This window comes from Vipera ursinii (genome assembly GCF_947247035.1).
Source record: "Vipera ursinii genome assembly, chromosome: 5".
Classification (NCBI taxonomy): domain Eukaryota; kingdom Metazoa; phylum Chordata; class Lepidosauria; order Squamata; family Viperidae; genus Vipera; species Vipera ursinii.
In genome coordinates this window covers 99,072,931-99,087,431 of record NC_139518.1, presented here as the reverse complement: position 1 = coordinate 99,087,431, position 14,501 = coordinate 99,072,931, and the positions used below count along the sequence as shown (strand labels likewise).

Here is a 14,501-nt window from a genome sequence, read left to right as displayed (position 1 = left end):
CCCCTAAAAAAAAATTCCAGGCTACAATGGCTATGTAAAGGGTCGCTGTACATTAAAAATGCAATCTTGCAAACCGTGCCGCTCAACTTGAAAATGGTGATGATTGGCTTTGACTCTTGGTCATCAGCCAAAAGTAGCAGTTTTTTTGTCGCTTTGCTGGAGTTATTGCAGGAAGCTGCAATTTCTTGATGTATTTGGACATAGTTCCCAGGGGCCCGATGACAATGGGGATCACTGTTACGTGTTTCATCCATAATCGCGCAGTTTCGATAGCCAGGTTGCGGTATTTCGTCATTTTCCCCAGTTCTTTTTCTTCGACTCTGGCATCTCCTGGTTCAGCGATATCAATCAGCTGTACGCTTCGGTTCTCTACGACTGCGATATCCGGCGTGTTGTGTTCCAAATGGCGATCTGTCTGTATTCGGAAGTCCCACAAGATCTTCACTCTCTCATTCTTGACAACTTTTTCCACCCTATGTTCCCATGATTTTATTATTATTATTATTATTATTATTATTATTATTATTATTAATTATTATTATTATTATTATTATATATAATAATAATATATAATAATAATTAATAATAATAATAATAATAATAATAATAATAATAATAATAATAATAATAATTTATTTAACTTTAGATTTTTTTTTGGCATTGTGTGTTTATTATCTATAAGCAGCTTAGAGTCACTGTCAGCGAGTAGGTGGCTAAAAAAAAGAGTCTCAAATAAATAAATAAATAAATGATCGAACGGAATGAATAAATACCTGTCTTCCCCATTTGCTGCGTGATTCCCTTTCTCCTCGGCGACTAAGCGCCCCTTTAAATCCCAGATTGAACTGCTGCTCAGCTCCGGTGGAGAGACACACGGCACCACCGTCAGGAAATAAATTCCCCAAGGACCCTGTTTGGCACACAAAAACCTCCCAATGAACTTTGGTTGCACCGTTGTGAACTAAGAGAGTAAGAATGCAACTCAGTTATGTAGGCAGATGGGGAGGGAGGCTGGAAGGAACATCACAAGGAAATAAAAAAATAAAAAATAAAAGAGGAGAAAACTAGAGACTGATTTAAATGCTTTAGATCCCTGCTGAGACTCATTTCCTAAACCAGGATATGTTGTCTGCCATTCTGTCTGGGGTTTGTTTTTTTTTTGTTTTTTTTCCTCCTCCACCCACTGTCACCTTCTTTCCTTGGCTCTTTTCCAGCTGCTAAGTTTTGACTTTTTTTTTTCTGGCGTCGTTTCAGCTTTTCCGGTTAGTTATTGCTTAGGATGCGTATGTCCCATCCTGATTTCCCTTGGTTTTGAATCCACCCAGTTTCGAAGCATTTCAGCTACGTTTGGGATTAGAAAAAAAATCTCTTTTTCTGGTCCCCCCCTCCTCTTTCTCCCCCCCCCGCCAACTCCATGCAAGAAGTCATGAAGTCCAAAGGCCTTTTTCGCTTCCTAGTTGCCAAGATTCTGCTCAGAATGAAATTGCCAGGCTGTATGTAGGTAGCGAATTTCAGTTGGACAAAAGGTGGTGAAGGAGGAGGAGATAGAGGAGGAGGAGAAGGAGGAGGAGGAGGAGGAGGAGGAGGAGGAGGAGGAGGAGGAGGAAGAGGAGGAGGAGGAGGAGGTGGAGATGCCAGAAATAGTTTGAGGAGAAACTCAGCAAAGGAAGATGGATTATTAAAAGCCAAGTCAAATGCATTGAAAAATCTTGAAAGCTTCTTAGTTGTATGGCGGGAACTTCTCATTGTGTTCTAACTCCCTCTCTCTCTTGAAATGCAAGCTGTTCTGATGGGATTCCAAGAACTCCAGCTCAGAAGATAGTAAGAAGTCTCACCGACTGGAGTGCAAATTGCCTCTTGAAGCCATGAGCAGCAAGATGGTGCTAATTGTAAAGGGTCGGGCCCTGGGCTGAGGTGGCATTTCCTAATCAAAATACAACAGGACTGGCAAGGTCAGAGCCTCACAGCCTTAGGGATGGTGCAATAGAGCTGAAATGGGGGTCGTGTCACCTGTGCACCATCATCTGGAAGAACTTCACAAGTTCCTTGTCAAGCAGCCTTGACTCTATGGTGGTGACCTTCTACCGTTGCTTCTAACCTATTGCATTTGTGTGTAGTTTGCCAACTGCACAGTAGCAGATAGGAAAGCACTCCAGAGGATCATCATCATCGCCCAGAGGATTATTGACTGCCCTCTCCTCTTCCCACCCCCACCCCCCACCCCCACCCCCGACGAACTGTAAAGTTCCTGCTGTCTTAGCTCAAAACATTCTTAAAGATTCATCACATCCTGGATGTTTCTTTTTGGAACTACTACCATCTGGCAGACAGTAAGAGATAATAAAAACAAAGACAAATAATCTGAAAAATAGTTTTTAATTCCAGAGCTGTAACCATATTAAATACTACTGTATAGTGCAACATTGAAGTGCAATATTAGGGGCAGCACAAAGGTGAATAGAGTGTGAAGGATGTGTGCATATAATGTATGTTTTTACTTGTGGTTTTTAGTTGTGTGTGGAATAGAATAGAATAGAATAGAATAGAATAGAGTAGAGTAGAGTAGAGTAGAGTAGAGTAGAGTAGAGTAGAGTAGAGAAGAGTAGAGTAGAGAAGAGTAGAACAGAACAGAACAGAGTAGAATAGAGTAGAGTAGAGTAGAGTAGAGTAGAGTAGAACAGAACAGAACAGAACAGAACAGAACAGAGTAGAATAGAATAGAATAGAATAGAATAGAATAGAGTAGAGTAGAGAAGAGTAGAACAGAACAGAACAGAGTAGAATAGAGTAGAGTAGAGTAGAGTAGAGTAGAACAGAACAGAACAGAACAGAACAGAGTAGAATAGAATAGAATAGAGTAGAGTAGAGTAGAGTAGAGTAGAGTAGAGTAGAGTAGAGTAGAGTAGAGTAGAGTAGAACAGAACAGAACAGAATAGAATAGAGCTGGAAGGGGCCTTGGAGGTCTTCCTAGTCCAGCCCCCTGCTCAAGCAGGAGAACCTATACCATCTCAGACAGGTGAGTGTCTAGCCTCTTTTAAAAAATCTCCAGTGATAGAGCACCCACGATTTCCGTAGTGTGCACTGTGGACAGCACTTAATTTCATTGTGAGATACACAATAGTAATAAAGATCTTTTTCTTCCACACTAGGGATGCTGAAATAAGACAGACTCTCCGCCTTGGCAAAGAGAACTATTCCTCCTGTTGAAAAAGCCACATCCAGAGACCTGAGAAGGAACGCATCCTAGAAGACAGACCTCTTCTAAGTGTTGATAATTCTACTGCATCTTTGTATTGATGGTGACTGAATCCACTCCACGCACAACACAAAGAAGGCAACTTGTGTTGGCCCAGCATTTAGATTCAGATGCTGCGTCTGAGGTTGCCCCTGCTGAACGTGTGGGATATCAGCTTTGGGAAGGAGAAAGGCGGATGTTACCTGAGACGGATCAATCATAAGCATCACGTGAGCGCCTGGACCTGACAGGTGAGGATGACATAGGGCAGGGGTGTCAAACTCAATTTCACTGAGGGCCGCATCAGCATTGCGGTTGCCCTCAAGGGGCCGGGTGGGTATGGCCAGGGTGGGCGTGGCCTACTGGGTGGGCGTGGCCAGCTCTACATCGTTCGCATCAAGGGTGCCTATGGGGGCCTGGGCAGGAGTGGGACAGATCTGAGGGTCTCTGGCAGGAGGAGGGTCTCTGGGCCAGGGCCAAGGCAGTGGGGGCCGTTCCCTCACTGTTTCCAGGATGGCTTCGCGGGCCACATAAAACCACTTTGCGGGCCGGATCCGGCCCCCGGGCCTTGTGTTTGACATGTCTGACATAGGGCATCCCAGCCCCAATAGCAGACGAGTAGGAAGTAGAACAAACCAAAGCAAATCTATTTGGTTACTTGCCAAGCAGCAGAGTAAACATTCTGATTAGTGACAGCTGGCTGCAGCCCATTAAAAAAAATATACTCATTACCACGGTTCTCTTTGCTGGAATCAACATCTGGCTCTCCTGCGATTCATGTATGTAATTCTACTTTTGGAACTTAGACCTTGGATGGGCTGACAACCTTGAGCTGGTTTCTTGAAATCTGGACCAATTGTGGACAATTCTTCCACATGCCCTCTTTGAAAACAAACTTTGCAGACAATATAGAACAACGGACTGGGAAGGGATCGCGGAGATCTTCTAGTCTAACTCCTTGCTCCAGCAGGAAACCCTATACCATTTCACACAATTGACTGTCCAATCTCTTCTTAAAAAACCTTCGATGATGGAGCATCCACAACTTCTGGTGGCAAGCCGTTCCACTGGTTAATTGTTCTCACTGTTAGGAAACTTTTCCTTAGTTCCAGGTGGCGTCTCTCCTTGATGAGTTTCCATCCGTTGCTTCTTGTCCTGCCTTCAGGTGCTTGTTTCCTGATTTCTTGTGCCTGACAGATAGTATACTACTACATGCTTCATTGTTTTCTACTACTACACATACATTTTAACCACAATGCAAGAGCAGCCATGCAAATCACGGTGCATTACAAACAAGCAAGTGGTAGGAAAAGATTGCATCGCCTTTTTTTTTTTTTTAAAAAAAAGCTCTTCCGTAGATTAAGCAAGATTATCCTTACAACCTCATTAATCTCTTTGTGGCGGGGGGGGGGGAGATGATATTTATAATGCTACCTTGAATGTAGAGTATTTCGGCCAAACGCCAAGAAAACTAAAGACGCTGTGCCCATCTTTATGAGAAAAGGGAAAGAATTCGAGAATAAGTGTATGGGGAGAAGAAGGAAGATGCCTGGAGGGCATATTTGTTTACACACACCAGGAGCGTTGTAAGCAGGGCTTGACCTACAAATTTCTGTACCAGTTTAGGCCCTCACATGTTTTAAAGAAAGAACTAATGCCAAATCCCGGTGACCAAATTTCCTTGGATAAAGGCATTTTGTTTGGGGGGGGGGCTGCCCACTCGTCTCTTCGCTTAACCGTGGCCCTTTCAGTTGAAAGACATACGTCTGAAACTGAAGGCAGGTACAATGGAAGGTGAGACACAAATTGAATAAGTCATCTTTTTTCACTTTAGACCAGGGGTAGGCCACCTTGGCTCTTTTATGACTGGTGGACTTCAACTCCCAGAATTCCTGAGCCAGCATGGGGGAATCTATGGCCCCCTCATGACTGGTGGACTTCAACTCCCAGAATTCCTGAACCAGCATGGCTCAGCTTGGAAACTCTCCCTTTCCCCTCAGCATGGCTGGCTCAGGAATTCTGGGAGTTGAAGTCCACCAGTCATAAAAGAGCCAAGGTTGCCTACCCTTGGTTTAGACAATGGCAACCATTCAGAACAGAACTTTCTCCCTAATTGGCTACTTTCAATCTTCTAATCAGAGGCCGCTTAAAATTCAGTTCCCTTGCTGCAGTCTAATTGCTGAGCTCAGGAACACCTTTTCCAACGTAGGATCTGCTGGAATTCCACAATCTCAATTGAACCTTCAATTTCCTATGCCCAGTCTGCAGGAACGCAGTTCTTACCACATCCTCTGGTGAAGGTGGGCGTTGGTCTGTCTGAACGTGTAGGAATCTCATCAGGACGTTCGAGATCCAAAAGTGAGAGACTCATCCTGCTCAATGGGTCCAGGCTAGTGTAGACACTAGTGCTTCAGATCCTTCTTTAGCTCCAGAATCCAAGAGGACCATCATGGTGCCCTTGGATTCTTCTTCTGTCCTTGATGAGTTTCCATCCATTGCTCCTTGTCCTGCCGTCGGGTGCTTTGGAGAAGAGCTTGACTCCCTCAGCAACAAAATGTCTCAAACTAACAAAAATAAGTCCTGTCGCCGTGACTCAGCCTTCAATATTCTTCCACATGGTCAGGTCCCCAAACCCTTATTCCTCACCTTGCATATATACTCAGTCTTCCAATATCTCAGGGGCTGCCCCAAAGAAGAGGGAGTCAAGCTATTCCCCAAAGCACCAGAAGGCAGGACAAGAAGCAACGGATGGAAACTCATCAAGGAGAGAAGCAACCTAGAACTAAGGAGAAACTTCCTGACAGTGAGAACAATTAACCAGTGGAACTCCTTGCCTCCAGAAGCTCTGAAGGCTCCAACACTGGAAGTTTCTAAGAAGAGACTGGACAGCCATTTGTCTGAAATGGTATAGGGTTTCCTGCCTGAGCAGGGGGTTGGACTGGAAGACCTCCAAGGTCCCTTCCAACACTGTTATTTTGTTATTGATTAAACATACACGTAAGCCAAGAAGATCCGGTGGGGTGATCTGTCCTCTAATGTTTCATTCCTCACTGTTTGCATGACTTTTTCCTCCTTGATTGATCTCTCTAGGCAAAACAGAAAAAAAGGGGGGGGGAACCTGAAACGAAGCCCAGTCCTATTTTCAAACTCGCTTCAGATCCAGGACATTAATCCGAAGAAGGGAAGACTTGATATTTGCATTAAAACCAGAGACATTTGATAGTCCTCTCTCCCTGTGGTAGGGATACGCACAGCTCTGCGACAGCCAAGAACTGATAAAGCAAGAAGAAAGGAAAAGGAAAAAAAAAAGAGTCATTATTTCAACACAACTAGAGGGTGACGTGGGGAAAAAAAAAAAAAGACGACAAATCCCTTTAGCCAAAACTGCAGTGGCCTTTACTGCACACTGAAGCTGGGAGTCTGGCTTCAATTTTTCTGCCTCCGATTTGTTTTAAGATTTGCAATTGGGTTTATTAATGCAAAGGCACCGTTCGTGCAGCCGTGCATTCAGCTCTTTGCTATAAATAATGTATCTGCAAGCTGACTTGGCTGGCGATGCTTACATAATTGAAAGCCAAGCCCACTCGGTTTATTGTGGAAGCTTTATGGCAAGTGAGCGGGTTTACCTCTTGAAACCGAGGACTCGCAAGCTATTTTTCTCGGGCTGCGTTTCCAGAAAAGAAATGTGTGTGTGTGTGTGTGTGTGTGTGTGTGTGTGTGTCTTCCTGCTCCCAAGGACTGACAAAAAGAGAATCTTCCAAAAAAGTATATTCCAAACCATTGTTCGCACGTGTTCAAAAGTATCTTAGCAGGTTGCAGGGTAACTGTCTTCTAAGACTTGAGGGGTTGTCACAGAAAGAGAGGATTGACGTTTTCTAGGGCAGGGGTCCCCAGCCCCCAGTCTGCGGATCAGCACTGGTCCACAGCATGCCACACGAACAAGTAAAGTCCCATTTGCAGGATGCAGGCAGCACATGGAACCACATCCCCTCTGGTCCATGGCAAAACCTTTCTCCATGGAACCGGTCCCTGGTGCCAAAAAAGTTGGGGGCTGCAGCTGCTCTAGGGCAGGGGTCCCCAATACCTGGTCTGTGGACCAGTACCAGGCCGTGGCACGCCAGCAACCGGTCCGCACAAGCAATTCCTTAGATAGTTATAGAAAGCTTTTTTTTTATTTCAATGATTAGACTAATCCTAAGTATCACATTTTCTCTGTTTCATGTAAGATGTTCTGGACTGGGGAAACTAAAATAAATTCTCCAGACGTTTCACAGTTCACCTTCTTGTCATCAACAAAGCTGAGTTCAATCAGGGGGTGGCGGTGGGGAAAAGATATTAGAGCAGGATGACACTTCTTTTACAGATTTTTTTTCCTCCCCAGATAAAGAGATTCTGACAAAGAGACAGAAAATCATGAAACCAAGGACCTCAACACTCTGGCCCGTGAGACTGTCTTTACCCAACAGGGACATATTTTTGACCTTGAGGCATGAGTATAGAGACTCCACTTATCAAAGCCCCCGGTGAAATTGGATCTCTGCTTCAAATAATGAATTTTTCCATGTTGCCCAGTTGTAATTCATATATCACAGCTCTGCCAGCTACCTCGCTTTCCAAAGCTACCTAATCGGTTTTGAATCTTTCTCCACCTTAGGGGCTAGGAGCAGGGAGGGAGCGAAAAAAGCTGCAGTTTACAGGAATTTCAAGTTCAGCACAAGGTATTGTCACCACACACTCTCCGCTTCTATAAAATGGCCGCCACGGAAAAATAAAGCCTTTCCTGTTGGCAGAGAACACAAATCTTCTCTCCTTTTGAAACTGTAGTTGTTCTCTCCATGCAATGATTCAGCTCGTTCAACCTGTAGCCATTTTCACGAAGGAAGGCGAATCTACGTGACTCAGGTTAATGTTACACAGGATCCAATCTGGGTCATTCCACCGGGACCAGAGGTTCACGCTGGAAGCCCATCCTCGGGCAACTCTGCCAGAGGGAAGTGAGCGACCCAGATTGCATTATCGTCATTGTTAAGATTTCTATTCTGGTTTTTTCCTGACTAGAACTCAAATTTGGGGAGGTTGCTAGTATTGTATGTATGTATGTATGTATGTATGTATGTATGTATGTATGTATGTAGTGTATTGTATTTATAAATTTGCTCTATAGAAGAGAGTCAGGAGTTAGTAAGGAACATTTTTAGTTCTTAAATATTAGCTCTTAACATAAAACATAAACATAAAATGTTAAGGTTTGAAAGAATAAATTTCAAGGAAGAGACCACTGACAAACCAAGGTGAATCTACGTGTCCCCAAGATAATGATGCAGGATCCAATATGGGTCGGTGCAGCGGGACCAGAGATTTAGTTTTCCAAGCTTTCGGAAGCCCACCCTTAGGGAACTTCTCTCTAGCAGAGTGTGTGCTTTGGGCTGCTCTGTTTGCGGTATTAATATGGTGCCTGGTTGCGTATGGCCTTTTAGTAGTTGGTTGGGATGTTGATGACTGGCTATTAAGTCGTTGGCTGTCATTTCCTTGTACTGCCCAGTCCTCACCTTCTAAGTACTTGATAAGCTGGTGGTAAATCAGCATTCCTGTTGACTGATCAGGGGCCCGTTTTCCAGGCTTCAATCATTTCCCCGGCTGTTGTTGTCCCTGCTTGTCCAACAATCTTAGTAGCTGCAAATTGAAATTGAATTAGTAGCTTGTTCATTGCAGTGTGAAAGCTACCAATGAGTTCAGGTCTCTTTGTGTGACCACTTGCTTGTGTTCTTGCAGTCTGGTGGTTAGCTTCCTCCCCGTTTGTCCTACATAGTCACAGTGGCAATCCATGCAGGGGATCCAGTAGAGTACATTGGAAGTATCTCCCACCTCCAAGCAATTTTTACAGTGCATAATTTGCCCTCACATGGTAGCCTCTTGGGCAGTGTGCAATGCCCACTTGTGGATTTTGGAAGCTGCGTCTTACTGCTTCTGAAATGTTTTTGATGGGTGTGCCATGTGGTTGGTCTTTTACCTTCTTCTTTCCTTACTCTCCTTTGTATTTTGCACAGACAACTTGTAACAAATGCTTGTGAGTACCCATTCTGCCTGAATTGTTCATGTTCAATGTAGGCATTTTAGCAGGGCAAGTACCTACCAAGGCAGAGTTTGCTTCAGTAGCCAGGCAGGAAATATTCTTACTTCCTTCTTCAGTTTTTCTCCCATACTCCCTTCCTCTCTCCTTCTTTCTCTCTCACACACAAAAACTAAGGCATGCTGGCAGCTGTTCCTTAGCCGGAATCAATCATCTTGCCTCCATCACCATCAATGAGTTAGTGCGACCTTGGCTCCCCCACCCCTCTACTTCACTCTGAAAAAATATCACAAGAAATTCCTCAAATGGAGTCCTGGAGAAGAAGCAAAACAATATAAATGTGGTACGTTTTGAGGTTCAAAAGCTTTGTCTTGAAGGTTCAAAGACAGCAAAGTCCACATTTTGGACAGAGAGGGCCGCTGGTTCGAAAGAGGGGTCTAGGAACATCTCGTCCTACAGTGTTCCAGTATTTGAGAGGCTGCCACAAAGAAGAGGGGGTCAAATTATTCCCCAAAGCACCAGAAGGCAGGACAAGAAACAATGGTTGGAAACTGACCAAAGAGAGAAGCAACCTGGAATTAAGGAGAAACTTCCTGACAGTGAGGACAATTAACCAGTGGAACAGCTTTGCCTCCAGAAATCATGGGCGCTCCAACACTGGAGGTTTTTAAGAAGAGACTGGACAGTCACTTATCTGAGATGGTATAGGTTCTCCTGCTTGAGCAGGGGGTTGGACTAGAAGACCTCCAAGGTCCCTTCCAGATTCTATTCTATTCTATTCTATTCTATTCTATTCTATTCTATTCTATTCTATTCTATTCTATTCTATTCTATTCTATTCTATTCTATTCTATTCTATTCTATTCTATTCTATTCTATTCTATTCTATTCTATTCTATTCAGTTTGACATGGGACCTTGGAGTCACACTCAGGGGAGGATACTATGCCCCATTTATGCAGTGAGTCCCAACAGATGCCATGTGAGGTATGGATTCCATTCAGGGTTATCCATTGCTGACATGGTAGTTCAAAGGCTAATGCCTTTTTTGTGGGGTTCCTGGCATAATACAAAAGTGGTGCGCTATTTATTTCTTCTGGGATTCTTTCTGAATTTCTCTAATCTACAACGTTGGATGGTCCCTTATCCAAGGAATAACCAAGGCTAACTCTGGTTAGCCTCCCAGATCAGCCTTACATAATGTCTCTTAGCTGGACTTTTTAGATATAGCACTACTGCATACCTACGTAAACCCACCACCTGAAGAGGAAGATGTATGTCTCTACTCTAAGCAGCAACAAAAAAGCAGGTGTAACAGGCCATAACTCCCCATATTTTTAACCAGCAGCTGAAGGCTAACTGGTTGGATGAGTTGCAAGCCCACTTTATCCAGAAGGCCACTGCTTGTCCAGCCAAAATAGCACTAGCAATAGCGCTTAGATTTATATACTGCTTAACAGCCCTCTCTAAGCAGTTTACAGAGTCAGCATGTGGCCCCCAACTATCTGAGTCCTTATTTTACCGACCTCAGAAGGATGGAAGGCTGAGTCAAGAGCAGTAGCACTTAGACTTGTATACCGCTTCACAGTGCTTTACAGCCCTCTCTACACAGTTTACAAAGTCAGCATCTCACCCCCCAACAATCTGGGTCCTCCTTTTACTGACCTTGAAAGGATGGAAGGATGAATCGATAGCGATAGCAATAGCACTTAAGATTTATATACTGCGTTGTGGTGCTTTTTCGTCCCTCTCTAAGCAGTTTACCGAGTCAGCCTCTTGCCTCCAACAATCTGGGTCCTCCTTTTACCTACCTCGGAAGGATGGAAGGCTGAGTCAACCTTGAGCCAGTGAGAATCGAACTGCCGACAGCCGGCAGTCAGCAGAAGTAGCCTGCAGTGCTGCATTCTAACTACTGCACCCCCACAGCTGGAGCAAAGTCATTTGCCATGTCTCAACTTACTAATATTTAATAATAATAATTTACTAATATACATTGGCTTCCAGTTGCCCTCCGGGTGAGATTCAAGGTGCTGGTAATGACCTATAAAGCTCTAAATGGCTTGGGTCCGGACTATCTAAGGGAACACCTGCTGCCGGCATCATCTTCCCATCATCCTGTGCGCCCCCACAGGGAGGGCCTTCTCAGGGTACCGCCAGTTAATGAATGCCGGCGGGTTATTCCCAGGGGAAGGGCGTTCTCTGTGGGTGCACCTGCCCTATGGAACCAACTGCCCACAGAACTGCCCCCGACCTTCGCTCATTTCGCCGGGACCTGAAAACTTGGCTCTTCGATCTGTTTGGTCCAGACTGTGGGGTTGTTAATTTAACTGGGTTTTAGATTTAATCTTGGGGCTTGAATTTAATTTAATTCTTTTAATTGATTTTAATTTTTTTGTATTTCATGGTTTGAACTGCCCTGTAAACCGCCCTGAGTCCTATGGGAATCGGGCGGTATACAAATCCAATAAAATAAATAAATAAATAAATAAATAAATAAATAAATAATATCAGCTAGAGATAGGAGTAAAGGAGACCAGTGAGTCAACTTCCTTAATAGGTGCTCCATAGCTATAGCCCCTCCGTCATCAGCCACCATCATCCCGTATCTACCTTAGGGGTCACACCTCTAAGAAATACAACACTTTGGAAGGAGCCTACGGGAGCGTCATACAAAGCATTCTGAGGCTGCACACAGGGATTTGATTTCTACTGCTTCGTGTCAGGCCATTATCTGCTGTAGTTAAATCAATACAACAGGTAAAACAAATTGCCGCTGCCTCCATTCTAATCCAATACTGCGACAGAATTAATATCCTTCCCTCAGCCCGCCAGAGAGTTGCAGCTATTAAAACCTAAATTAAGGGTGTTCTGTTTTTGCATGATGCGCCGCAAAAGGGAAGGGGATCAGTTGATTTTTTCAAACCAGCCTCTGTTTCTTGCTTCTTCCTTTTTTTCATGATTGCTCAGGAAACCTAGCCTGCTTCCGTTAACCTTCCCGGTTTAATGTTTGGTTCTCTTCTGGCCAAAGCCGTTTGCATCTTCCAGAAGTGACAGGCGGAAATCTGTTGTTGGATACCATCAAACAGACAGAGCCGGCTGAGACATCTTATCAATAAATGGATAGGCTGAAAGGGTTTCGGATGCAAATGATTTCTGGGGAGGTGGTCAGATTTGCACTCAGGTGACAGAATTACCACGGTAGCAAGGACTGTCAAACAAAGCAAAGGCGTATTAACGTGAAATGTTAGTGTCGCTTTATAAAGCCTCGGTAAGAACACACTTGGAATATTGTATCCAGTTTTGGTCACCATGATATAACACGAATAATAATAATAATAATAATAATAATAATAATAATAATAATAATAATAATAATAATAATAAGTTGGAAGGGACCTTGGAGGTCATCTAGTCCAACCCCCTGCTCAGGCAGGAAACCCTATACCATTTCAGGCAAATGGCTGTCCAGTCTCTTCTTAAAAACCTCCAGTGTTGGAGCATTCACCACTTCTGGAGGCAGGTTGTTCCACCGGTTAATTGTTCTAACTGTCAGGAAGTTTCTCCTTAGTTCCAGGTTGCTTCTCTCCTTGACTAGTTTCCATCTGTTGCTTCTTGTCCTGCTTTCAGGTGCTTTGGAGAATAGTTTGACTCCCTCTTCTTTGTGGCAGCCCCCGAGATATTGGAACACTGCTATCATGTCACCCCTCACCCTTCTCTTCGTTAAACTACACATACCCAATTGCTGGAGGCCAACTCGTTCCCCACTGTGTCTGATAGACACAAGGAAAATATTGAGATGTTGAGACTCTAGAAAGAGTGCAGAGAAGAGCAACAAAGATGATGAGGGGACTGGAGGCTAAAACATATGGAGAACGGTTGCTGGATTTGGGTATGTCTAGTTTAATGAAGAGAAGGACGAGGGGTGACACGACAGCACTGCTCCAATATTTGAGGGGTTCCTACAAAGATGGGGGGGGAGTCAAACTATTCTCTGAAGTCTATGGACATTCTCAGTCTATCCAGGTCCTGATTGTCCCAAAGGGGCTTTTTTCAGGAGGCAACTGGACTTCCTTTGTTTTTCTTTGAAGACGTTTCGCTTCTCATCCAAGAAGCTTCTTCAGTTCTGACTGGATGGTGGGGAATGGAAGGATTTATACTCCTTGCAGATGGTTGGTCACTTGCCTTCTTTTAGAGAGTCATTGAGGCCACTTGGAGGTTTATCTGTGTCCTCAAGGCAGCAGCTTGTCCACCCCAAGGATAAAACACCCAGACACAAACTAAGCAATGTGTATATGCAGCACAATGGAGTGAGCCATTATGCAGATCTGTACAGTGGGGAAACAAAATGACCACTTTGCAAACGCATGGCACTGAACCACTAACAGTCAAGGCAAATTGCCAGTAGATAAGAGTCAACAGGATTCAATCTGGGTTGGACTGAGATCTTTTGTGGCCATGAAGGGACTCAAGGCTGATGACACATTTGACCCCTCCCTCAGCTTAGCCTGGTCATCTCCTACACTATTACTACTAGTAGGATAAGTAGCTTCCCTCCATATAATAAGGACACTTATTATATGGACCTGAAGCAATCCTAGCTGTGTCCCAGGAACAACTGCTAGCTAATAATGAGGAATAATCCTACATTAGAATAGAATAGAATAGAATAGAATAGAATAGAATAGAATAGAATAGAATAGAATAGAATAGAATAGAATAGAATAGAATAGAATAGAATAGAATAGAACAGAATAGATCTGGGAGGGACCTTGGAGATCTTCTAGTCCAACCACCTGCTCAAGCAGGAGAACCTATACCATCTCAGATAAGTGGCTGTCCAGTCACTTCTTAAAAACCTCCAGTGATGAAGCACCCACAACTTCTGGAGGCAAGGTGTTCAACTGGTTAATTGTCCTCACTGTTAGGAAGTTTCTCCTTAAATCCAGGTTGCTTCTCTCTTTGGTCAGTTTCTAACCATTATTTCTTGTCCATCCCTCTGGTGCTTTGGTGAAGAATGTGACCTCCTCTTCTTTCTGGCAGCCCCTCAAATACTGGAAGACTGCTATCATGTTACCCCTGTTTCTTCTTTTCTTTAGACTAGCCAAACCCAAGTCCTGCAGCTGTGCTTCGTATGTTTCATTCTCCAGGCCTTGGATCACCTAACTTGCTCTTCTCTGAACTTTTTCCAAAGTCTACA

The 14,501-nt window shown here is 44.0% G+C and overlaps 1 protein-coding gene across 1 annotated transcript in view; it reads left to right on the top strand.

Moving 5' to 3' along the window:
* RPS24 (ribosomal protein S24) overlaps positions 1-11,154 on the top strand; it is a 229,950-nt gene extending 218,796 nt beyond the window's left edge. The window contains exon 5 of the mRNA XM_083364290.1: positions 11,145-11,154. Within this exon, the coding sequence (XP_083220416.1) occupies positions 11,145-11,147 (3 nt within the window). The 3' untranslated portion in view covers positions 11,148-11,154. The remainder of the gene's footprint in view (positions 1-11,144) is intronic.
* Positions 11,155-14,501: the final 3,347 nt, after the last annotated feature.